The sequence below is a fragment of the Actinia tenebrosa genome, unplaced genomic scaffold (assembly GCF_029948245.1).
Source record: "Actinia tenebrosa isolate PJP-AT-01 unplaced genomic scaffold, QUT_ActTen_1.0 PGA_scaffold16__25_contigs__length_10494907, whole genome shotgun sequence".
Taxonomy (NCBI): Eukaryota; Metazoa; Cnidaria; class Anthozoa; order Actiniaria; family Actiniidae; genus Actinia; species Actinia tenebrosa.
In genome coordinates this window covers 7,807,287-7,834,024 of record NW_028292576.1, presented here as the reverse complement: position 1 = coordinate 7,834,024, position 26,738 = coordinate 7,807,287, and the positions used below count along the sequence as shown (strand labels likewise).

At 33.4% G+C, this 26,738-nt stretch overlaps 2 protein-coding genes across 4 annotated transcripts in view; one reads left to right on the top strand and one right to left on the bottom strand.

Annotated features, from left to right (window-relative positions):
- The window catches only part of LOC116302016 (acetylcholine receptor subunit alpha), a 42,660-nt gene extending 19,743 nt beyond the window's left edge, over window positions 1-22,917 (bottom strand). The window contains exons 1-5 of one of the 3 annotated variants that reach the window (XM_089031236.1): window positions 22,861-22,917; window positions 22,382-22,424; window positions 16,377-16,466; window positions 4,865-5,038; window positions 1,640-1,711 (exon numbers count right to left, since the gene is read on the bottom strand). In XM_089031236.1, coding sequence (XP_088887362.1) covers window positions 1,640-1,711; window positions 4,865-4,925 — 133 coding nt within the window. In that variant the 5' untranslated portion in view covers window positions 4,926-5,038; window positions 16,377-16,466; window positions 22,382-22,424; window positions 22,861-22,917. The remainder of the gene's footprint in view (window positions 1-1,639; window positions 1,712-4,864; window positions 5,039-16,376; window positions 16,467-22,381; window positions 22,425-22,860) is intronic. The other 2 variants (XM_031711196.2, XM_089031237.1) reach the window with 2 other exon arrangements.
- LOC116302015 (neuronal acetylcholine receptor subunit alpha-7) overlaps window positions 21,749-26,738 on the top strand; it is a 34,605-nt gene continuing 29,615 nt past the window's right edge. Inside the window, exon 1 of the mRNA XM_031711193.1 lies at window positions 21,749-21,930. The gene's annotated coding sequence lies outside the window, so the exon portion shown is untranslated. The remainder of the gene's footprint in view (window positions 21,931-26,738) is intronic.

The following is a 26,738-nucleotide window of genomic DNA, read 5'->3' as shown; positions in this document are numbered from 1 at the left end:
AAATTGTATGAATCAAAAAAGCCGTGACATATAACCAATTACTTTAAACACCCCGGCAAATGCTTTACCCAATTCCCGAGCTACACCTCTCTTCTGTCACGTTAGGTAATTAATTCATCATTTCTTACAACTGACAATGCTTTTGAGATTACCTACATGTTGTCCAGGATAATTATAAATTATGGAAATAACTCAAAGTTTTCTTTATTTTCGTATTGAGCGATGACATTTCTGTTTTGGTTTTTATGTTTCTGAAATTTTATATTATTATTGCGTGTTTTTTTTTTTTTTTTTTTTTTTTGTGTGTGATATATGTGTTGTCTTTGTCACATGCAGTCGTGTGATACTTAAAGAATAACAAATGATAAAAATATACACTGAAATGCAACCATTACTGGGTTCGAAAACATAGAACATAGAAGCAGAGACCAAAATGGTACATGGAAGTATGTTAATAGTCCCCTTCACAGTTCTTTGCGCCATCTTGAAAGGTAGCCATGCCTTTGCATCGAAGGGAGACGAACGGTGAGCTTGCAATGATAGAGACATGCGAATAATTGTCTAAGGTGTTTTAAAACGGTCTCTATCATTGCAAGCTCACCGTTCGTCTCGCATCGATGCAAAGGCACGGCTACCTTTCAAGATGACGCAGGGAAGTGTGAAGGAGACTATTAGAAGTATCTAGTGATAGAACTCGTGGATCATGGAATGCTCATTAATTGTTGCACTGACAGATAGTATGGAGGTTTCTAACACATGCAACTCAAATGAATACATCAGAGGATAAGTATGTCATTTCCCAGAATACCTTTCGGCCTCATTTTTTTCTTCTTTGTTTTGTACACGACAACGATTTTGCAACTGCGCGTATATTTTTCATAATTTGAATTCAAAATAAACCGACAGATTCCATGCTCTTTTCTTCCCATTTCAAACTATTCTTAAATATTTGTCCTTTATTATCATATTAGGGGTTATTGCAATATTATATGCAAGGCAAGTACATTAAAAGCGATTAAAGACTAAAATGAATTGTGAAAATATGATAATAACGATGCAAGGAAAAAGTAAGAAGATAGTGAAGATGGTGAAGATGCTAGAAAGAAAAAAGAAAAGGGAGAATAGAACAAATAGTAGACAAGGGAAATAGAGGAAACGAAAGAAGGATGGAGAGTTGAATAGAAAAGTAAAAAAAGGAATGAGGAATAGAATGTACACGGTAGAGAACTATGAAAAGAGTATAGAGTCGTATATGCACAATGGATATAGAGTAGAATAAGGTGAAAAAGGAAAAAGGAATGAAGTTTCAGAGAGGCTGCAAAAAAGGGTACTGAGGAGAGACAAGGGAAAACAACTAGAATGAATAAGATAAATATAATATCATTAATTTATAACAAAATCGTGCATTAATCGTATACATGTTTAAGTGAATTACTACATGTTAACTGAAGGAATGTTATAGTTAGTAACGATTTGTGCATGCAACAATTATGCAAATCATTCAAGCATGTATTATTGAATATGCCATTAAAAGATATTAAAAAGCAAAACGTTAATTGTTTAAAAAAAGTGCAAGAATGAAGTGCAATAGCAAGAGTAAAAAAAAAAGAAAGTCAAAGAAGGTCAATCTGGCACTCACTCTCCAGATCGTAAACTTTAACCTCGTCTGTTGGAAAGGCAATGCCGTCGGTCAAGTTTGTACTGTTGATAGCTGTCAATCAAAAAGAATACCAACAACATAGCATTGATTCTTGATACTAAAATATACAAAAGTAACAGTTCTCATCACTATATGCCGGGTAGCATAACACACTGTCATAACACACAGACAGACAAACACTGTATACACATATATACATATAAATATACATATATACCGTATATGGATATACATGTCGTTACAACTAAGAACTGAACGTCGTTAATAAAGATAGATTAATACATATAATTATTATTAAGAAGAACTAACAATTGTATACCCCATTGGAAGTAAATGATTCATATATACAACGTTGTTAAATCAATGTTACCATATCCGATAGTGAGATGATGACCTGTGGGGTACCACAGAGATCAAGTCTTGGACCACTTTTGTTTCTCCTTTATAAAAAAGATTAATCTGGTTCCCTACTTCACTCTACTCTTAGTTTGTATGCAGACGATACGAGTATAACAACTAGTAACACTCAAATGCCTTCAATTGAAAACGAACTCAATAGAGATCTCAAAAAAGAAATAAAAGATTGGCTCTACATTGATCGCTTTAGTCTGAACATACTAAAAGTGAATATATGACCACTGGCCGTCCCATTAAAGGCTGAGCAATCTTTGCTCAGATCCGGAGTTATACATCGTCGGTGCAAAAAGTTACGATCGATCATTGAACACAACGCACTGGAGGTTGTAATATACGAAAATCTCATTAGGAAAAAATCATCAGCAAAATTAACAAAAAATATTAAGAAATTAAAAATTTAAAGCATGTCTCGGAATCTGAGCAAAAAGGGCCGCTTTCTTTCCTTCGAATTGAATGTATACATATTCGCTTTGGCTACCTGTGTTAGCATGTAATCGAATATGGCGTCGTTGACATGGTGAACCGATAAACGATTCGAAATATTTTCTATTACGAAAAATAATTAGTTTTTGTTAATCCAGTTAAATATTCAGACTCAACTCGCAAGAGTAATAGCATCGTTATCGAAAAAAATTGAATAGTCACAACCTAAAGCCTGATGGCAACGTCAAAATTATAAATATCAATTAAAGACGCAACACTCAAATGAAGAACTATTTCACCATTCATCTATTCACTTCATGTAGAATCAATATTGAAAGTAATTTCTCAGGCTTTAGGGAGATTTGGTTTATTTTCTGATTCAGATAATTTGTGATGCCCCATAATTGATTACAGTAACTGGATTTACAGGTTAATCCGGTATTTTAAGAGGTGCTTTTAGAGCTTCACTATTCATCATCAAGTGACAAAATGAAGCCGTCTTTAAAAAATTAAGAGCTATGCTTTCAACTTCTACTTCTAACTGGATAAGTCTGTAATCACTTAAAGAAAAAAAATTGCTTTGGATGCAAAGGTGGAAATTATAATATCATGAAACTCGGCTTTAATGGATGAAAAACATATTTTTAGTCAAAACAAAAAATCAACCACTTAATTGAAACTGGGCCTTCAAATTTTAAAGATTCTTTTCAGAGGATACTTGAAAGATATCTCGGAAAATATTTTTTAGAAAAAAGCATAAATAAAGAATCGTGCCTTATTGTTCTAGCTCAGTGTAAAAGCCAACGTCTACACGTTAAAACAATCTTCTTAGCTCAATCAAAAAACATCAAAACACAGAAATATTCCTAGCTTATATCCTCGTGAGAAAGGAGTTTGAAATAAAAACAGTTTAAGTTGTTGTTGTAGCTCAATATAAGACTGTGTCGCCATAAAATTATTCCTAGAAATATTCTAATCAATTATTGATAAGCAGAAATATAATATTTTTCTAGACGTAAAGTCTGTTATCTTGTTCTAGGGTCTAAAGAATTAAAGCTATCTCAACTATTTTAATTTCCATCAAAGTGATAAAACTTTTTCAAGCCGAGATTTTGTGGTCGCAAACCTGTGAAGAATTGTTCTTGGCAAAAGAAAACGAATAAATACAGAAAACTTAGTAATAATTGAATTAGTTCAAATATTCAGATAAAGCGAGAAAGTTTGAATACTGATAAACATTATTCTTTTGAAGATCAAATTTGTATGTGAATATATATATATATGTGTGTGTGTGTGTGTGTGTGTGTGTGTGTGTGTGTGTGTGTGTGGGTGTGTGGGTGTGTGTGTGTGTGTGTGTGTGTGTGTGTGTGTGTGTGTGTGTGTGTGTGTGTGTGTGTGTGTGTTAAGCTATTTTTGAACATTATTTTCTTACAGGGTTGAACATTTCAAAGGCAAAACAGTTTCAAAGTTGCAAGCACTGATATAGCCGTCCAACTTAACGGGCCATGATGCCTTGAATATGCGAAATTTGTCCCAAATTATGTAGTTGTACTGAAGTTTTCATTCAATAACCAAAAGAACAGAAATAAGTTTTACACTGGGAATTTAATATATTACAAAAATTAAATAAAGTTATTTCTGATTGGGAATTTTTGACAATCCCAATCTACTTTGTTTTTTAAACAAGTCTAAATTAATCATGTTTCCACACTTCAAAGATTCATGTCATTCCCACGAAAAAATTATGCTACTTTATCGATATTTTCTAGAATCGTCAGGCATTGCTTTGCAAGAAAGCCCATGGTAAACCATATAATTTGAACATTTCATGGAATTTCAATTCCCGAATATAATTTGAACAAACGAGAAAAAAAAATTCCAACCACATTTTATATTTAAATAAACCACTTAGAAAAATAATGTCTGAAATACTTGAATTATTTTGAATTATTTTGATCGGTTGCGACTGTTTGTCGAAAATATTAGTCCCGGAGTTTTAGAGATGATAATAGTATGCAAGAAATATCCGGCTTATCCAAATTATTTGAATTCAAACGACTAGTGCTTCACTCAGTAGATTTGCAAAATTTATAGCAATGGCGTACATGATGCTTCAAATTTTTAAAATTCTATTGCTGGCTTGACGACATAAAATTAGGTCAACCAAAAAGAAGAACAAGAAAGCTTACTGAAAAGATACACAGGCTCATATTTAAAATTGGCAAAATCTTAACTAAACAAACCGGTAGCGGCTGTGTGATTCAATGTCAACATCTTTGCATCAGTTTCGCCAATTTCATACGGCCTCACTTTAACATTTTTTTTACTTCTCAAAACTGACACCATCCGAGTTATTTGACTTACCTGAGACATAAAGGCATAACCACAAGAACGCTAAAGCCATACATTTTGCTGTGCTCGCCATAATTGTAAAAGAAATCGCTTGTTTATCCTCTGTCCAACAAACCAGGATTTCTTCAAATCGTTCACCGTAGCCGCAGGTGATCGTGCAATGGCGGGAAACGCGTTGGTTTACATCTGTAAACAAAATAGGGCCTTCGTAAATAATTGATAACATACAAGTCCTTGAATTTGATGGATGACCATCGTTACATAACATAAACTTTGATAACATCGCAACGGGAGTGTTTTGACGAATAAAATACTCTTTGAAGTGTGGTCTAGTGTTGGAACAATTCTCCATACTCACGACAGGACTTTCGTATTGTCAACGAAAAGATGCTTTTCTTATTCCAGAAACACCTATTGACATTAATCTTAAAATCTTACTACTAAACTCGACACTCAAGCTAAAGGCATTTCTTCTGAGTTTTAGCATTCATATTGTAGAGTTAAAATTTCGAGTGTCTGAGAAGCTGGAGTGCCTTCTTTTTGTCAATGAGTTTCTTCAGTAATTAAACTTCTTAGAATCTCGAGAACAACACTCAGCTTGAAGCCTGCAGAGGAGTAAAATTCTTATTGTTGTGTCATATTCAATTCTATTCCAATCTATTACACTAAAAGTGAATTCTTGGGTAACCATAAGGGGGTAAAATGGAAAAATTAGGAAAACACTTTTCGGTTGTTTCATAGACGACAGAAAAAAAAAAAAAAAAAAAAAAAAAAAAAAAACCGGCACTGATACTGAAATATGGTAAGTAATTAAAAAGATGGCAACTTGGTTTTTTAATCATACAGTGTAGATTATCTTTCTTGAATAGAATATGGAGCAACTAGAGACTTCTAGACTTTAGATTAAGCAGAGAAGAAGGACACTTCTCTAAGATACAACAGAACGGAAATAGATTCACAAACGAAAATTAAAAGTTGACAAACTACCAAGAAAAGAAACGAAAAGAAAAAAGTCTTCTCTTTTAAAGATGGTTTTTCTCATTTTGCGAAGTTATCCTCGATAGCCGAAGTTCCTGAATAAGGCATATTGTAAAACACAAATGAAAACAAGTTCACAAACTACCACGAATTAAACGGAATGAAATGCATTTATGAAAAATAAAAACAAGTTCATAAACTACCACGAATTAAACGGAATGAAATGCATTTATGAAAAATAAAAACAAGTTCACAAACTACCACGAAACAGAATGAAATGCATTTATGAAAAATAAAAACAAGTTCATAAACTACCACGAAATAACGGAATAAAATGCATTTATGAAAAATAAAAACAAGTTCACAAACTATCACGAAACGGAATGAAATGCGTTTATGAAAAATAAAAATCTTCGCATCGGTGCCGTCTAGTTTTAGATGTTTTTTGAATTTTCATTCACCTGATTTTTTTTTTCTGTTGCCGAAGTTCCAGAATGATGAACATCGTAGGAATATTAGAAGAATGACTTATTCTTAGATTAATTCCTCTTTTTTGAATAATACATAACGGCGTCGAACACGGATAGTTATGTATAATTCTTAACTGGTTGCCGATGAATTAATCTGCATAAAGCAGCTGATGATGATCGCTGTGAAATGATTGTTATATTTGTACATTCAGACACGAATCACCTTAGGTTTTCTGCTTGTATTATTTCTTTTTCATTATGATTCATAAATGTTGGAACCACAGACTAAGAAAAAGGAGGTTGCGGTGGCCTCTCTGGAGAATTCTGATGTGAGGTGTTATGAGGCTAATAAAAGATCAAACACTTATTTTGTATTATTGATCATGAACCGACCGTGCATAGCAAGAAATGAATAAAATAGGCTCTTCATTTTCTTAAATTTTTTGTCCGTCTGGAATTAATTAAGTCCATTCGAAGGCTATTTTCGTTCTCTTCTCTTTTCTTCTCTTCTCTTCTCTTCTCTTCTCTTCTCTTCTCTTCTCTTCTCTTCTCTTCTCTTCTCTTCTCTTCTCTTCTCTTCTCTTCTCTTCTCTTCTCTTCTCTTCCAAGGTACAGTTAATAACAGGGGGTGGATTCAAAGCGGTGGCCATCTTGGATGACGTCACTTAAAGTTGTTTACGAAGATTTTAAACAAGTCAAGTCAAGGGAAATAAAAAAAGGTGTCCAAATTTGATATGTATTCTTTGTCTTGCATATTTCTGTTATGAAAATACGATGGGTTTCCAACTTTTTCCATTATTCTTAGTTTCTAAGTCAGTCTTGACTGCATTTCCTTCAGTAGCATTTCTTTCTTTCTTCGATCGATAAAACTTGCTATGAAACTGCACCAATATAGTTGTAATGCTTGATCTCAAAGTAGTATAAAAAGTTTGGTATTGACTCCTTTTGGCAGCAATTGTCAGGCCTTCTCAATTTGAAATAAAACAAAAAATCGAGCATCCGTTTCTAGAAACCTCTATTATTTTGCCCTTCATATTGTACTGCATTTCGAATATCCCGCACAAGGGCTTCTACATTACTCCTCGGGTAACAATACCTCAATATATCTTTCATTTTCGTTTGATCCCATTTTGTATTCCATTCAATTTACCATTAAAGGAAGAGGTCAGTACCATTCCATTTGCCAGGTGTTAAGTTGTTTAGCTTGCTATTTACGTTGAACCTTCTGATTGGTAATGTAATTGATCAATGCAATTAATGACAAATGAACCTAATATCGAGTGATAAAAGCAGAAAGCAGGGCTTCTGTCAGGCGACATTCAACTATGTTATTAAAACCCAGGCGTTCATCATTTATATAAATAAACAAGAACATGCGTAATAGGTAAAATACGAGCCTTGTATGACCTATTACGCATGTTCTTATATGATTTCCGAGCCCATCCCACACGGCTTACCGCCTCATCTATTATATAAATAAACAAGTGCATTCGCCTGTCACTTCCCATTAGAACAAGTTTCTCAATTGATTCGAGGGTTTTTCTCTAGTTCTACGTTTTTCCCCTCTCTGCAAAATAGTCTAGGTCGCTAAATTCAGTAAATTTGAATTCCTTATGTAAGTCAGCCTTCTTTTTACTCTGATCAGCTCAGAGGTTGTTTCATTCATAAAAATGAAATTAATACTGAATGTTATTAAGAACTGTAATGGTTATTTTTTAGTACAAACTCTTGAGATTAATACGCGTTTTGTACGCAGATGGGTCCTGTCATTCCCTAAACAAACTCACAGTCCGTGGGATTTCAAAAACATTGGTATTGCTCAAGATGCACATTCTTTACGTTAATGACAGTCCGTGACTTTCGCAAATGATTTGCCCTTTATATGCGAGGCTAAGCCTGTGCAGAGGAGTCTTTACATAAAACACAGCGGTATTTACGAATGAGAACTATGCCTGAGAATTTCAAAAGTCATTTTTTTAAAATTTTTAAGGCAGTATAGTCAAAACGAGTTAAGGCAAGGCTTGCGTAAAGCACTCAGCTTCCATGTACCTTTCCTCTTATTAACCTGCTTTTTTATGTTGCTTTTATTTTATACAGTTTCCCACTTTTTCTCGCAGTTTACTACCATCGTTGAAGTGCGTACCACGAAGTTCAATGTTTCGTTTGCCGACTAGCTTTTCAACGACAATAAATTAATCAAAGAACTGCAATTTAAGAAAATATCTCGAGGGAGATTATGGACTGAATTAAAGATTTTTTATCCTCTTATCCTTTAAAATCTTTAATTCAGTCCAAAATTTCCCTCAAACTATTGCGTTTTTCCTTTTTCTTTTTCTTCGATTGACGGTCGTTGAATTTAGCGAACGAGATAACAGACTTCGAGGGTGAGTTACAGGGTTTTTTCCGTGGCGTTTTCAAGTTGTTTTGAAAACAAGTTGAGCTACCATGTTAAATTAAGTAATTAAAGGGATAGGTTTCAAGTGGAAAACGTGAGTCTAGGCAGAACTAATAAAAATAATAATGAATGAGAAAGCCACCTTATTTTCGTTCATAATCAACAAAATTACATTAATATTATAGCATTTTTGGGAAAAAATTAACAATTATTTAGAACAATATTCAGTGAAAAAAGTGATTTTCAGTCAGCAATAACACTGAAACATTTTTTATCGAGATGATGCACTGATAGTTTATTAAGTCTGCACATGGAATGTTTGCTTGTTGCCACGTATAATTCATCCACAAAACTGAAAGTTAGTTTGGTTTTTCTGATAATTTTTGGACATTATCGCCTATTGTGCTAGCTGAGGAAGCTGAGGTGTATTCGCATCAAATGTATGATAGATCAACCTAGACTTTTTTGATTAGATATTATGATAATATTTTATCACCAAAGCCCCCCAAAAGGAGTCTGATGCAAACAATGCCCGTTGCCTCAGGAATGACATTTTGCGAAACGATTCCAGTTTCATATTGGGAAGAACATGACCACTATATTTTCGGTCAGGAGATTCAGTAAACTATTTCTTTATAATCAAATTTTGATCACACGGCATTCATGGAAAAGCTTAATTTGAAGTTTTGTTATATTTGATTCTTTCATTAGTTCGACATTTGTTCAATAGTAGTAATAGACCAAATTTAGATATATAAAATATTTGTAGTTATTGTTATTATTTATTCTTATTCATTCATTTGGTAGTCAGATTTTATATATTTGATACTGTTGATAGATTTTCACGGTGTATAAATAATAGAATATAAATATAAATAAATTTAGATAAATAAATTTGAATAAATAAATAAATATAAATAAATATAATAAAATAAATATAAATAAATAAATGTAAATATCAATAAATAAATAGATATAAATATATAAATATATAAATATAAAGAGATATAAATAATATGATAAAAACATGCATTTCTACTATAAATTTAGTCTTTCCTCTGTATGACATTGCAGAGAGGGTGAGAGAGAACGATAAATACAAGGAGTGAAAGAGTCATAGATCAATGACAGAAAGAATGAGAGAGAGAGAGAGGGTTATTAAAATACGCCAAATCTAAGGCAGTATTTGTTCATCCACCTAGCTTGAACTATCCTATTAATTCATATCTTTTTCTGAGGGAAAAACTCGCGACCATTTGGACTCTAGATGAATACTTCCCTCAAGTCATAGTTATGAATCCTCACTGAGAACGGAGCTCTAATTGTTCTTGACAAGGGGAACTCTCTTCCACTTTAACCCATTAATCAGGCAAACCCACCACCATGGTCATTCATTAGTACAAATATCAAGAGACGCTTCAGCATTAGACTTGACTAGATTCCGCAATAAATGTCAGATTCAGTGCCTTGAGAGATACATATGGATTAAATGTAAGTGTTAAGAACGGACAGGTCAAGAAAAAGGTAGGAATCTGAGAAGTGCATATTCATTTGGTCAAACAAGCCATTTTTAATCGACATTTCTAATCCCTATTTTAATATTCATTCTGGCACCTTTCTTACTTATTTACTTGGTTGAAAGACGAATCACTTGTGTTGGTCCAAGACTCCAACACATATCAGAAAATCATGATCGCAGAAAAATATGATAATCAAAGATTGAATAAAGGTAAAACCGTACCTTTTTTACCTTTTACACCTTTTATGCATATTTTTAGAGTAACTCAGTGACCTTTTAGGTTTTCTGAAGAAACTAAACTTCCCAGACTGCATTGAAAATATAGACAATGAAAGAAATTAAAATAGATCAGAAAATCATCGCAGGACTAAAATAGCAGATAGAATAAATTATGATAAGCACGTCCGAATGAAGCTAGAACTGAACTTCCACTGACCTTAATCTGCAAAAATTATACACATCTAAATGCGCCATGTTGGTGTTTCTTAATAGTAAAAAAAAAAAAAAAGAAATGCCAGAGAAAAATAAAACCAGGCCGAAATGAATACATTGATAGAGTTCAAAAGTATAATGTAATAAAAAAAGTGATAACGAGAGAAAAAGATCAGAAAATAATCCCAGGAGTAAAATCTAGAAAAAAAAGATAAACGAAGATTGAATGAAGCAAAAGCTGTCTTTTGACACTGTTCTAATGTGAAAAAATAATTCACATAAAAATGCAAAGCATTTTTTAAATATTCAAAAAGAAAGAAAGAAATGCTAGAGAAGATAAAACTACACAATTATGAAAGACGTGATAATATAATATATACAGTCATCTCTCGCCTTGCGGACAACCCGATATTACGGACGCCGTGCGCGCTATTACGAACAAAAGCAAAATCCCCGGGGAAATACGGACAAAGGAATAACTCTCGCTATTGCAGAGGCTCGCTATTACAACAAGTGACGGTCTAGAGGGTGTCAGCTGTTGCGAGAGTTGACTGTTATTAGAATTCTAATAGATTTCGTCAAATGTATCGCTTTTATTCGAATTAAAAAATTGAAAGCGCTTCATCAGAAAAAAAAGTTACATATTTCATTATATCTTATGTTATTATATTATATGATTATAAATCAAACAGTTGGAAGCAATCTCTGATTCGCTAAGGATTGAAGGGAAATGATTGGACGAGCCAATATAGAGAGCGCCTTAACCACAAAGTTCTGGATTCATGCAACAACTGATTATGTGATGAAATTTATAAAAAAATTCAGTTTAACTTAGATATTACTGTATCATTATTCATCATTACAATATATACGCATCGCCTTTTGCAAATAAAATATAAAAATACAATATAAAAAATATATTTTATAATATCCTTGAGTCATTTAGATTTACGAAAAAAACATATATGTCGATGGCCGAATCTGGGTGAGCGTGTGGGTAGACTCATTTGCATAAACACAAGATGATTGACGGTTCAGAAAAGACCAAAACCCAATCGAGTTTTGAATGTATGTATGTATGTATGTATGTATGTATGTATGTATGTATGTATGTATGTATGTATGTATGTATGTATGTATGTATGTATGTATGTATGTATGTATGTATGTATGTATGTATGTGTATGTATGTATATACCTCTTATCTATACTTTATCTCATTCCTAACCCCCTAATGTCATATTAATATTAACACAAGACCATTATCTCACCCTCCTGCTGTACCCATCTTATCATATGTACAATACGCCCATCACTGTAACCTCATATCAATACTAATATTAACATAACCTGATATGACACGCGAAGCCATTACCTCACCCTCCTGCTGTACCCATCTTATCATATGTACCATACGACCATCACTGTAACCTCATATCAATACTAATATTAACACAACCTGATATAACACAAAACCACTACCTCACCCTCCTGCTGTACCCATCTTATCATATGTACCATACAACCATACACCATCACTCTAACCTCATACTATCTAGTTTGATCACTGATTTCATCATAACCTTATTGGACTTAAAATATCATTTCTGCTGCACTAATCTTTCTGGTCACTAACCAAACCATAGAATATATTTGCATGGAGTTTGTAAACCTCTTTTATAGCTTTTTTTCCACATTTAAGAGCAAAAACGAATAAATGCATAAATGTAAACTTATTCTGTCTTTGTCTCTCTGTATGTAATCCTCCTCTATGTTTTTGTCTTTGTGTCTGTGTGTCTGTGTGTCTGTCTGCAATTCTCCTGACCATCAACGACTTTCAAAACGTCAACGTTCCATCATTTCTCATGAGAGAACAGTGAATAATATAAAATACGATGATTTTTACAGTGCGACGACATTAACCAAGGCCAACCCAAATAAATTCGTAATCATAGTCACAAATCACGTTTATGATGCTAAATAACAGGTTGGTGACAAATTCTGGAGTTTAAACTGTTTGTTGTACACTCCTGATGACGTAATAGAGTAAAATAAGGAAAACGTGTGCAGAGGCTATTTTTTTAAAATACTCAATTGTGATTGGCTAATTTGTAAAAAAGTTTAATGCATTTTTTATGTTAGATATCGTGGTTGTGTGGGAGGGAAATATTGTCATTTTTGTGACTTCCGACTTTTCCATATATTTGGAAAAATAAAAACTTTTCAATAGTTAAATTTTATTTTACTCTTGGGCTACTTTTTTTTTTTTTTTCTATCAAGAAAACGTTGAAATGTTACGTTTACGTTTAGTTGCAATATGCTGCTGGAAGCTGTATATGTGTGGTTTTGATTTTCACCAATCATGGCCCAGAATAACCCATGGCTTTAGCAGTTCGTGCATCAGTATCATATTTCGTCAAATCAGCCTTAGCTAACAGCTATTGAACTTTCTCGTTACCTTCAATTCTGTTATGATAATAAATTAAAACCAAACACTTAAGACTGAAGGCAGATAAGGACAAATAGCTATAACTATATATATGGGGCATACATCGACTGCCGGACACCAAATGAGACTATGTTATGGTGAGTTATACTAACTTATTGATGTTATGTTGAGACCTTAATCCAGCAACCACGGAAACATCGTTTCCATACAAATATCCTCAAAATTTTTTCTGTCGTTTTCGTATCAATTTTTGATGTGTTATATATTTTTTCCCTCCTACGAATCGTTTCCTGTCGGCAATAAACTAATTGGGACTAACAGCTCCTCAATTTTTGTAATCAATGAACTTTGAAAGATAGTGATTTTTAGTTGTACTTGTGGTGTAAACATGGATCAATAATTCATTCAACGCCAATAAATTTCCTAGCAGATTCTGAGAAGGCCGGCAAGTTTTTCTGTAAACATCCATTTTCACAGACAAAGCCGGTGTTTGGAATTCTGCTAAATTACGATGCAAAAAATGTATACACTGAGTATCGCATAGCAAGAAATACCGATACACGACCAAGGAGCGTTTTGTTTTGACGCCGTAACAGCGTCGATGAAATAACTATCCGAATAATAATACAAATGAAAACTGAAAAAACAAGACAAATTGGTTGGCTATTATTTATCACAACTAGGTAAGTGTTTGAGAAAAAATACTTTAGTATGGTTAATCGAAAGTCGCTTCACCGAGTTGTAAAGATGTTCACTGTAAATCATTTTTTGAGTGTTTCGATCCACTCCTGCTGGTTCCCCAAAAAATTCAATTTACCAAACGCGGTATTGAAAAGAGTAACGACCATATATGAACCGAAAAATAATTATATATGTCAAAAATATCTGCATCGTAAATGAAGTGATTTTTCAATAGCTCCATTTGTAAGGAAGAGGAAGTTTTCCATTAGGCCAATTTATTCTTAGCAACAGCCATGTCCGAGGCTCTTCATGACGATGTAGCACATTATATATACGTTACTTTTTTGAAAGCTTTTCTAGGATGTATTACGACTGAGTTTTTCGGAAAACATCCTAAAGAAAAGCTATAAAAGTGTGGTTTTTATATTTTATAGAAAACAAAAAGAACAAGAAAGGGAGAAATAAAGTGAAAAGAGAGAAAGGGAGAGAGACAGAGCGGGATATTGGAATTCATTAAATGTAAAAATGCCACTCATTTGCAAAAATTGTTTGGTGAATAACTTCATTTATGACAAAACCGGCCATCAAATGTTGAAAGTAGCTTTATCATTCAGCGCAGCAAAGAAGAAAAACATTTCGATGCCGCACTTAATAACTTTATGACCAATAAAAAGCAAGATAAACGATTCTCCACTTTCTATATATATATACAGTGGAATTCTCTCTAAACCGGACAAACGTTTTGGTCCGGAAATTTTTCCCATATATCTTTTGTAAAATAAACCTCAGTAAACCGGAACCTCTCTATTTCGGAAACCGGACGATAATTTCGGTACCAAACGCTATTTGACAATAGAATTCAACCCCGCTAGTCCGGAAGAACGTACCTTCGTTTCGGAACTACCGTCACTAGCGTATTTTCGGGTGTATAAATTGAGTCTACAGAGACAACTTCTAAACTCACAAAATCATTGAGAATTTTCTTTAAATAGTAAATGTTGTTCACAAATAGACATTATAAAGACTAGCTAATTGTTTTAGATATTAATGTTCAAACAGAATGCATAAGGAAGGTTTAGTAGTGTTGAGAAATACTAAAGATCGAATGATTCGCGAAGTTGCGACCGCCATGTTTTTTCATGTCACATGGCTTTGGGGTCATTCCCAGTCCATTTTACCGGGGATTTTGTTCAGATCGTATTTAGAATGTTTCTTCTTGTCATTCTTTTGAAAAAAAATTAAGAAATTTGCTTAGTTTTTGATCTTATTGTTGATATTTTTACTTGAATTTTTGTTTACGTGTTTGTTTATATTGACGCCAAACGATTAGACACAAACATATTTTCAATAGGTGCGATATCGCACCTATTCAAATCAATAACAAAAGTAATTTGCAAAAACCTCAGTAAACCGGAACCCCCGCTAAACCGGACATTTTTATCGGTCCCAGCACTGTCCGGTATAGAGGGGTTTCACTGTAATAGCCAATCAGTTAACAGAGGCATTGAAAATAGTTTTATTAATATATAACAAAATGTCATCGAGTTTATTAATTTGGTGCTCCTCGGACGCTTTCTTGTTGCATTGTCAATATATTATTTACTCATTTGTTCAAATAAAAACTAAACCATTATATAATCTTAATACTTCTAGAATGAACTGGAAAACTGTATCGAGTGGTAAGTTGCTCGTGCTAAGATGTCGTGCAGTCGTTTTCAAAACAAAACAAAATGTCTTCAATGCGATTAAATGTCTTCACTATTTTCGTTTTTGAAAGTCATGTATAGGTAATAGGTTCCCTGGAGTTAAATATATGAAAATGGTTGAAAAGAAAAAAATATGTATTGAGGAACTAAAGTAAGAAGACCATTCGTCCTTCATCTGTGCCTTAGGGGGTCATCAAATATTGTTCTGTGGTATTGTTCGTGGATGTACGGTGGTTTTTCAAATAGAAACCTTTTTTCACTCAAGTTTTCTCTCTCTTTTCCCCCTTTCTCTTTCTTACTTTCCTTTTCATTCCTCCCTTTCTTTCTTCGAACAAAAACATAAGTAAACTAACTCGTTTTGCAGTTTTATGGTACTTTATCTACCTATGTATATATACGTGTCTACATCTTATTTGAGTGCTCGCGATTTCGTGCGCATCCGTTTTTCGCATGTTTTCTTGCGCGCGCTAGTAGAATTCTGACCGGGCTTCCTGTGTTTCAAAGATTTCAATATGGCGGATATGAGTTCACGGTATTCAAAAGCTTATCAAAGAAAATCTAGTCCTTTGTCTTTCACCTTCAATGTACTTACACATAATCTATAACATCTGAAATAGGGAACAAGTTATCTAGCAGTTTTTGAGATAATCGTAGAAAATCGTAGAAAGTCGACGTCTACTAGGCAGCAACAGCGGTAATTTTTACAATACTCTTAGCATGGACATCAGTATGGCTTCCCATGTCTTTACTAACGGCAATTAATCTCGAATTCAAACTTCGTTTCCAATAATGGCACTTGACGTTGTATTTTGTTAGGCATACCATCATGTTTTGTAAAGCTGTTTTTCATATCAAATACAACAAAAACAATTACAAAAACAATTACATTCTTACCTGCTTAAGCTCACAGATGTGCTTTTCGATTTGGGACTGTGTTGTAACTTTAGACGGCTGCTCTATCGTTTGTCAGCAAGCGTCAGGATTCTATAAAGTAAATAAACAGTGGCTCAATGTGAGAAATGACAATGTTCCAGCTTTTCAAAAAAACTTTCAAAACGTTAAATTTCGTACATAGTTATTGTAGACAAGATTCACATCTTCAGTAGGACGACCACTACTATAGGTTCGTTGTTAATCGAGTTTAGACTGGTTTGCTTTGTTTAGCTATCCGTCTTTGATTTATCAATAGCGTTAACTTAAGCGTAGCAATGATAATCCTTGTTTTGACTCGACAAAGGTTGTTTTATTTGATAGGTTATATTATAACACCGCTGTATTAAACACAACTCTCATGGGAAAAGCACATTGATTACGGACTCTTTGGACAACTTTCGGATTCGTGTTTAATTAGTTTTGATCAACTGAGAAAAAAGACAGCATAGTATTCACGGTATAGTACATAAGTAAACAAGGTTCTTGTAAGTCGGATAACACGATAGTCCTGCAATTAGTTAATATTAACCGATTATCTAAATGCTTATTATTATTATTACTATGTTAACAAGGGATTTCGACAAGCAAACGTAGTATGAAAAAGTGTTGATCGCGCATTTTTTCCGTTTTTTTTTTTTTTTTTTTAGCGATGGTACTATATGTTATACATATGAATATGGGCATAATCTTGGAAAGTTGTTGATAGCAACGAATTTAAGGAATATAGCGGCGAAATGTAATGGCTTGGGCTTTTGCTATAGCGGACTGTTTTTTTGTTGTTTTTTTTTTGTTTGTTTTTTTGTGACTTCGTTTGATTGTTTCTTAAATTACCTCATTGCCATACGACCTATTCTACAAGCAAAACCCTTGTATTTCGGGTTTATTGAGGATTCATAGCAGTACTAAAAAAAGGACGAAGGAAAGAAATTTTAATTTTGATAATATTCAGAATAACATTAAGATTCAGCATAAAACCTGCAAAAGCCTTAGCCTTAGGAGAATAGGCCATGTGTATCAAAGCTCAAAAACTACTCTGGGAAACGTCCGAGTACTGCAAAAATGATACAGGAAAATCGAAAAATCGAAGACTTTTCTCTCTTAAAATACTTACATTTTCACTTACTTAAGAGCTCTGTGAAGGCCTCATGTGCCATTTAGGCGCGAGGAGAATAGGTACAGGCACAAGTACATTTCCATAGAAAATGTCAAAGCAAAGATCGTCAGATAAATTTTCAGTGCATTCGCCTCACCCTCTGGTGTCTGGGATTCGATTGTTTCCCATTTGATGGGTTTTCCTCCCTTCAGTAAAAAAACACCTTACAATCTAAATTACATTTCGATATGTGAGTGAGCTGTGCCCTGATGGCTTTGATCAGCACAGAGTTTACATGTTACACGGCATTGATAAAATGTTGATAAACGTTGGGGTCACTGCATGCTCCAAATTTAAAGAAGTTCAAAGATTCTCTATTTCGACAGGTTTTTCTCACTGAATGTTCCGCACTCAAGGAATAAGTGTTCTTTATTGACTGGATTTCAATGTAGAACCGTGCTGCTGACAACAAACTGAAGATACCTGTGGGCTCAAGCTGAGTATCAGGTGAGGTAACAAAAGCTATTAGCCATACCAAGGTTGAACTAGGATAAAACTGTTTCGTGGCGCGTTGGAATAGGGGAGGAGTAGAAGACGAAATAGAGAATATGGAAAACGGAAAAATGGAAAATTGGAAATATGTCCCCTATTTTTCCCTCTACCTCGGTATGGCTAATAGGCGAGCGTCCGTACTCAAGCAGGTTTCCGTGGTTCCACTGTACAATATATAATGTATATCCTTAACTTTTTAACCACTCCTCTTTGCAGAGTGCATCCCTAACGGGTTTAATGATTTAAAAGTAAATAATTTGAGATATAAAAACATTTTAGAGGACATCATTTTAGAGTTCATGGCAGACGTCTTTATTCTTGAAGTAGCTACGACGTACTAGGGAACTTGTGGATATATTTTCTTTCTGCAGCTGTGAAAAAGTGCTTGTCAAATGACAACGAGGCCTCAAAATGGCTTCATTAATACTTTGCTATGCTTATCTGAAAAGATTCCCTAGATAAAAAGAATCTTCCCGAAAAGACCATCTTAAGTGGAAAGTGAAATGTTAAATGACTTGAAAGCTTTTATGATTTATGTTTATATACTGATGAGACATGTTTTTTGTTATTAAACTCAACCTCAACTGATAAGATGAGTTCAATGCCAGGTTATCATTTGCTATAGGTAAATGGTAGTGCATTCTTTTAATGACCAGTACTTAATTTGAGTTTCAGTTAATTAAGACAGCATGTTTAGTTTACTCATTTTAAAAGCCATTTGCCAACCTATATAAAGTCCAAAATTAAGAACTTAAAAATTTTTTTTTTTTTACTCGGAAGAGATTATTCAATCGTATTTTATTTATAAGACCACGAAAAGTCACTCCATTAGAGCAGCATACTTTATACAAATATATAAATCCAGACACATAGGAATATATCGTATCATAGATATAATCATATTGCAGTTGTCACTCTCTGTCATGATGGTAAAAAAGAATTCAATTTGACTAAAAAAGAAGAATAGATTATTTGCCTTATCAAGAAACAAAAAAAATTGTGCAAAAAAGCTACACTATGACTAATAATGTTTTGAGGAGGTAGCATAATTCTTCAGACGAAGATTTAAAGGATAAAATACGTCCATGTCCACGCAGTCTGCCCGTCAATCACAGTTTACTATGGTCGATTTATAGAGTAGACCTCCTCGGCTCGGGCGTAATGTTTTCCCATTTCAAACCACGTGTCATTCCCTAGAGTATCATTTCTTTGTTTAACGGTTGCACATGAGAAGACACATGAATATGGATACAACTCAAACAAATAATCTTATTCTCAAAGGAATGATACGTGGTCTGAAATGGGAAAACATCACGCCCGAGCCGAGGAGGCCTATTGAAGTATGCAGCTCGATATGGAGCGATATGAGTATATTTTCGTGTCTGATTTAAATACAATACAATTTTTTTTTAATAGTTAATGGAGGATATTTCTAAATATAATAAAACCTAATGTACGATATATAATATATAAATGAGCACCCGTACGACTTGGTTAGCTATGGCGTTCTAAGGTAGATGGTTGAAAGACAATGATAGTAGCTCTCGATGAGAAGGGCGTCTAACGTGCTCAAGAAGTCTATATGAATATTGATTTGAAACATGGAAGGCACTGAGGTAATAACAGGTGTGATTATATAGCTGAAGAGTAATAAATGCATATTTCACTATTATAATTTAATGTTTGATGTTTAAAAAGTTAGTGAAGCTAGACGTTTCTAAAAAATACAGAAATATAAACGGTTCAAGAAAACTAGAAATTTTAAAAACTAGGAAAAGAGGAAAGAAAATTTTGATAAAAGTTTTAAAAGTAAAAATAAAATCTTGCTTGAATGCTGCGATAATCCTGAAAATATTAAAACAAATTTTCTTATTCTATTTAGGGAACAAGACATTGAATTTTTAATTAATACTGATTTCACATAAAACAAATAAAAAGTTCCGGTTATTATAAGCTTTTGCACCTTTTGATGCTATTTTTATTATCATTCATTTGATCGTTTGTTTTTATGCACGCACACACTGTGCTCGCTCTACTTTGTTTGCCGGTCACGTTTTCTTGCCTTTTCCTTATTTCAACTGCCCTGAAGATTCAATCATCCGCGGTGTAGGTCGAAAGCTTTGCAAAATAAACGTAAAAATTAAAAAAAAACAGGTAGTTGAAGTAGCAATTTATTTCGATATTCGTTTTTTTCTTGTCAAAAATGTCTATTCGTCTTGAGAACAAATGACGTGATGGCAAAGTGGTGGCAGAGATGGGAGGTAGAAGAAAGTACGGACTATACAATAACTATTAGTAAAGGGAAATACTTATTATTAAATTGCATAGAAAACAAAGATATTTTTTCAACCCCTGGGCTGTAACCACATGACTCAAAATTCCTTTATGCATAAATAAGAATAAAAAAGCCACCATATTGATTAGACTAGTCTGCCAAATCATACAGTATTGTCGCCATTTTGTTATGGCTGTCTCGATTCTCGATTTAGGACGATTAATCACAGGCTTTAAAAAACTTGTAAAATCAGTCAGAAAATTTAGTGTTTTTAGAATGAGTGTATTTTAGAGCTCTCTCTCTCTCTCTCTCTCTCTCTCTCTCTCTCTCTAATTGGCCTTCATCATTTGACTTGCCAATGTATGCAGAAAAATCTGGAAATCAATGTGGGTGGGTGTTGAAAGCTAAAGAGCAAAGTAAGCCAATATAAATGGTGCAATTATTTTCCGACGCGCACATATTATCTGTTTTGAGGCTTTCCATGGATCACGAATATCTAACTAAATCATAAAAACGTAACAAAAAGTTTGCGTATAGGAAATCATAAGTTTTGTTCCCAAGGAGAATGGGCTCTTAGGTAACGAACCGTACGATGTTAGAAGTCTTCTTATAAAGATCTTACAAATATATATAACCAAATTGAAAAATTGTCTATTTGACTAAAATATTAACTAAACCAGGATCTATTTGCGTCAGTAGTGCTGTAAAGAATAAAACGTGACAAATTTATGATATATGATGATATTTTTGACTGCATTAGTGACATCTAAATTTGAATAATTGTTCTTGTATGTACATATATGTATATATATATATCTTCTCATTTATGAGACCGATTATTAATATTTAATTAAGGTTTCAATAAGTTGTTCTAAGTTCAAGACAACTTGGCCAATTAAAGCTTGGAAAATAAGTTCCAAATAAGATATTCTTAACTTCGGAAGTAGATGAATGTTATAACTGGTTGAAATCAAGGATATTTTGAGATAAATTTAATTTATCATACTATTTTAAATTAAATTCATTTTCATTTAGTATAGTAGTTTCGTATGAAATAATTATATTCTTATCGACTTTTCGGACGTTTTTACGTGACAGAAAAACTCATTCATTTGACAATATGTATCAAGAAATTAAATGTACTTTTTGCCGGAAATATAATAGTATTAAGCGCAACTGATCTTATTTGATGACCACGTGTCTTGATAATTCAGTTGAGAAACCCAGAAAGAAACAGAAGGTTTCGGACCGAATTTAAAGATTTTACCGACAGAATCCTTTATGTATAATTTAACTCCCTGGGGCTTTGTATAACTGTCATTGGCTGAAGGACAACGTCGGTTTTTCGTTTTAAACATTAATGATAGTAATTTCAATGCTGAAGAAGCCCTTATTATTCCAACACTATGAAAATGTTGTGGTTACAGACTAATAAAGCCAACGAAGAGCTCTCGCCATTCATCGAATTAAAATTTCCAAAAAAATCTGTTCAAAATCGCTCAGATTTGTTGTGATTGGCAACTTGAAAGCCAAAAGGATCGAGAAAGTCATTGAAAAGTTTTACATAACATCTTTGGACCTTTCTTTATTCTAAGGTAAGAATCGTTAACAGCTGAGGTGTCTTGATTTTAGATTGCTGCTACTAGAATGTATTTTTTGAGGCAGTGGTTCTTTTGCAATGCTCGAATCTTCAAGAGTTGAAATTTCATTTTCCAATGTTAAAAGTTAAAAAAACACTTATGTTTCATTCTTTTTCCATTCTGTCTAGAAGAAATGTCACTCGATATTGTTTCACATAATATTTACATTATCCAGGATCAAATTAGTGCTGGATATTGACTCAGATACTTGAAATTAATAAACAAACAAATACAGCAAAACAGAAAACATAAAAACGCGGCTCTTCAAAATTTCTAGCGAGAAAATCCAATAGAAGCGTTATGTTAGGATTTACCTCGACGTCCGCCCTAGTTTCAACGCTATTTCGCGAGACTTCTTCAAATGTCCACGAATCATGGTATAAAAGATTCATTTTACCTATAGTACCTGTCGTGTTGACATTCTCTATGTTACGAAGCACTCAGCTAACCTGTAATTGGGAAGATTGATATATATATAGTTTATATATAAAAGTGAATTATTGGGGGGAAGTCGGTCGTTTGGAAACTAATATGTTTACACTTGCTCAATCACTTTTGGATTATCTTTGTATATTAATCGTTGAATCATATTAACAATCTGGTGTTGATATCAATTTTTCTAAATACTAGAAAATATATTGCTATATTGGTTTATAATTTTTATCAAAATCATAACAATCAGTTTAGTAAGAATTGAGAACTGAACTCGAACAACAAGGAGCATAATTTGCCATACATTGCCTGTATTGCAACAGTCCCCGTTTGGCGCTGTTAACACAAAAGGACAAATAACTACAATAGCTAACTCAACTTAATCGGACAAGAACCGAGAAACCTCGGCTCTTGAAAAAATAATTCTTCAAAATGTTACCTATCTATTCTTACCTTGGCAATCGGTTTCAGAATCATTACCAAGGATTTCGCAAGACTATCTGTTCTATTTCACTTGAGAGTCAACACTCCATTTTCAATTTGCTTCAATTGTAGTTTAATTTTATCTTTAATCAAATCGGTTTTCTTTGATCTTCATTTCATATTCATTTGGATTACACCTAGGTATTAACTAGGTATTAATCCTTTAAAAAATCGGGCATTTTTTCCCATTAAACATTGGTTAACTGGGTTAATATTTTTGGCGTTTTTAACCCAGCATCCACAGATTATTTAGACTAGCTACTGAGACTCTTTTGACAAATAAAGTAGTATAGTATGGTAATGAGTTGCCCACCTAACTATAAACAAGTTTTTTTTGGAAAAATATCAACGCTTTTTTTTTTTTCGATTTCAAAGACCTAGAAAGATCTTAAAGCCTGAAAAAGAACACAAACTTTACTCTTACAGCTAGAAACTCAACAAAACGTGTAATAATTAATTTCAAACGTTTTGACTTCGTGAATGTGATGTGGTCGCGTGCTGTACAAGTGTTTTTACCGTTCAAATCTGTCTTCTTTCCAAATAGAAACGAAAAAAGATAGAAGTTAAAAGAAGAGAATACTTTGCCTAAGGCTATAATCTACTTATATACTCTAGGCTACACTATTCGCGTGCTGTACAAGTGTTTTTACCGTTCAAATCTGTTTTCTTTCCAAAGAGAAACAAAAAAAAAAAAGAAGTTAAAAGAAGAGAATACCTTGCCTAAGGTTTTAATCTACTTATATCCTCTAGACTACACTATGTTAAAAGACATTCTTTTTACCAATAATAGAACATTTGCTTGACGGCGTCTTTTGACTACCATTACCAGAATCCCTTGCACACTTTCTTTTGTTCAGTTAATCAGCACCAATTGTCTTACTATTCTTATGAGGGAATACAAGTTTGAATTTAAAAAAAAAAAATTCGCGAACCATCTTGGTGGTGGGACTCAATTTACGCCATCATACAAATTTTCTATTTGTCTTTTTTCTGAATAGAAAGAAAAAAAGCAATACAGTGAAATGAAGGAAATACTTTGCACAAGGCTTTAATCTTCCTATACTCTAGACTACCAGCTTGTTACCAACGATCACGACTATACTTATGCAGTAATAGCAGCGGTGTAAAGTTTTCTTTTGTTGCTATCATTTTATTTATTTTTCAACATCAATTATTAGTTTTATTTTCTTAAATATATAGAGGATATTACATGGGCGCGCGGAGATACGAAATTTATCTTCGAGTGTTGAAAAGATCTCTCACAAGTGAGCGCAGCGAACGAGTGAGAGATTTTCAACACGAGAAGATAAATTTCGTATCTCCGCGCGCCCATGTAATATTCTGTTTATTATAGAATTATCAACGAAGTATGTTTTGGCTTTTTCAGGCAATTCTTTCCGTGTATTTTTCAATAGCCATCGCAATGGTGTTATTTTCACACGTGAAAATAACATGTTATTTTCACGTGTGAAGATATCAATTCTTCGAAATAGAGAAAAATAGATATTTCATTGGTAATTATATAATAAATATATATGTTTCTCTTCCTTGCTTTAAGAAAGACAGTACAATTTCATAGTGTCACTTTACCTCTGAATTAGGTTGTTCCGTCAGTCAAATCTTGACAAAAACGCCGGGATGTCGTGTGTGTACTTTTCGATCCAAATTGCTCTTGGTTCTAAAACTTGATATATATTTGTCAACATATTTTACCTTATGTGTTGCGTTGTTTAGCATTAGATCGTATTTTTCAGGAAACGCATAATTGATTCGGAACTTTACAATTATGAATCAAATTGAAACTCAATAAATTTGCTCTATTTAACTTTTTGTTTTGCTAGAAAAGGAAATAAAGGAAACAATATTTGAGGAGGTTATCTTCATTTGTCCGTTGTCCATTTGTTAGGTTTGTTTTATCGTACCGCTAAGATATTGTCTTAGAGGTGGGCCCCGTGCACTCCTATCCGGATATTTTTTGCCCCAAAACGGAATTTTTAATTCGGTTTTCAAATAAATTGTCTTCACACGTAGCGTAAATTAACCGGATATTTATGGAGGGAAGGCCAATCTGCAAAGAAAAAATTCCGTTTTCACTGGGGAGAAAAAACCGGATAAAGGTTTGGAAATGGCCTTAAGGTGGTTGGCTACTTTTCAACATTCAATTTGAGCCCACGATGTGCGCGCGCTCAAAAGCCGCTGATAATCTTCACGATTTTATTGAAGAACCATACACGTTTTGAACTTCAAGAGGGCAAAACCCTCAAATTTTGCATGGGACTCAATTTCTACGATAACTCGCACATCGTAGAACCTGAACACACACAAAAAAAACCGGTTTTCCATTGTCTACAATAGTTTATTAAAACAACTTTTATCATTATTCTATAAATATAGTGTAAGTTACGTGTTCGGAGAAAATTACTCATTTTCTTCCTTAGTTTTGTTTATGATTTTTTTTGTACAGAGCTTGATTTTCGCTATTTTTCTTCCAAGAAATGTCATTTCTGAGTGATTAAAATACAAGCTCGGGACACCCCATTTTTCTTTGCATTTTTGGAATCAGCATTAAATTTCAGGTTTAAAAAGTTCAATTTTCAATTTTCTGTTTATCATTTACCAAAGTAGTCAGCCACCTTAACACAATTTGAGTAGAATTTATTTAGATATCTTATGAATGAAAAGTGAGACGATAGTTATATAAGATTTGATGGCATGCCATTATCACTTATATTTCGATGCGCAAACGTCAATAAAAGAAATATCCCTCTCGTTAACTACTTCTGGAATTAATACGAGGGTGCCAATGGCGTTAGTAGTTAACTGACAATTGGACAAAAAACACTGAGTAGTTAACTGACAAATAATCTAAAATTAGTAGTTGATAGCTAACTGATATTTCATTATTTTCAGACATGAAAACTTCGTGCCCACAAAACATATACATATATATACACCTATTTCAAAAAACGTTGTCGGTTGGATATCTGAAATCAGAAATCTTGCACCGATTAGAATTGTGGGGGACTGAGTGTTTTCTCGTTAAAAATTCAACATACTCTTACCCATATAGTTTGCCAGCACAGGTCATCGCTCAAAGTTGATATATCAAGATATTAACTTTGTGCAAACTACTTATTAAAACCACAAACAATTTACAGCTTACAACCCACAATTCCTTTCGGTCTCAGATTTCAGATCTCCGACCGACAACGTTTTTTGAAATAGTTGTATATATATATCCATTCTATATACAGGAGTCGAAAAAGAAAACATTAGGCTATAAAAGATATATACACATATATCGAAAACGCGGTATTTCCGTGCCTCAGCGTAGATTAATAGTTAAATAATTCAATAATTAGATGAATATATGAAAAATCTATCGTACAGTACACTTGTGCTCTTTCTTATCAAAATCTAAAAAATACTTAATAAGCTTGTTTTTAAAAATGGAAAAAGAGCTAAGTTCTCTCAAATCCTTTTAGGCAAATCATTCCAATCACTAGCAGCAGCAAACTTAATGGGTATACCCCCCATTGGCACCCTCTTATACCGCTCCTATGGAATGAATATCAACCAGCACGCGACTCACAATCACTTCGAGAACGAGCTGTAGGGCACAGCAATCTGAAGCAGACTTTGCTTAGTTTTGTTTCCTTTTTTGATGTTTTTTGATTCTCCTAAAACTTCGTTTTATTTATGGCGCACAATGAGCGCCTCCATGTTCGCATGTGATTAAAAACCACGATCCAAATATTATTAATAGGTTTTTAGGCTTTTCAAAAAATGACTTTATTAATACAATACTTGATTTTTGTATTCAAAATGAATACTGGTTAACAATGATA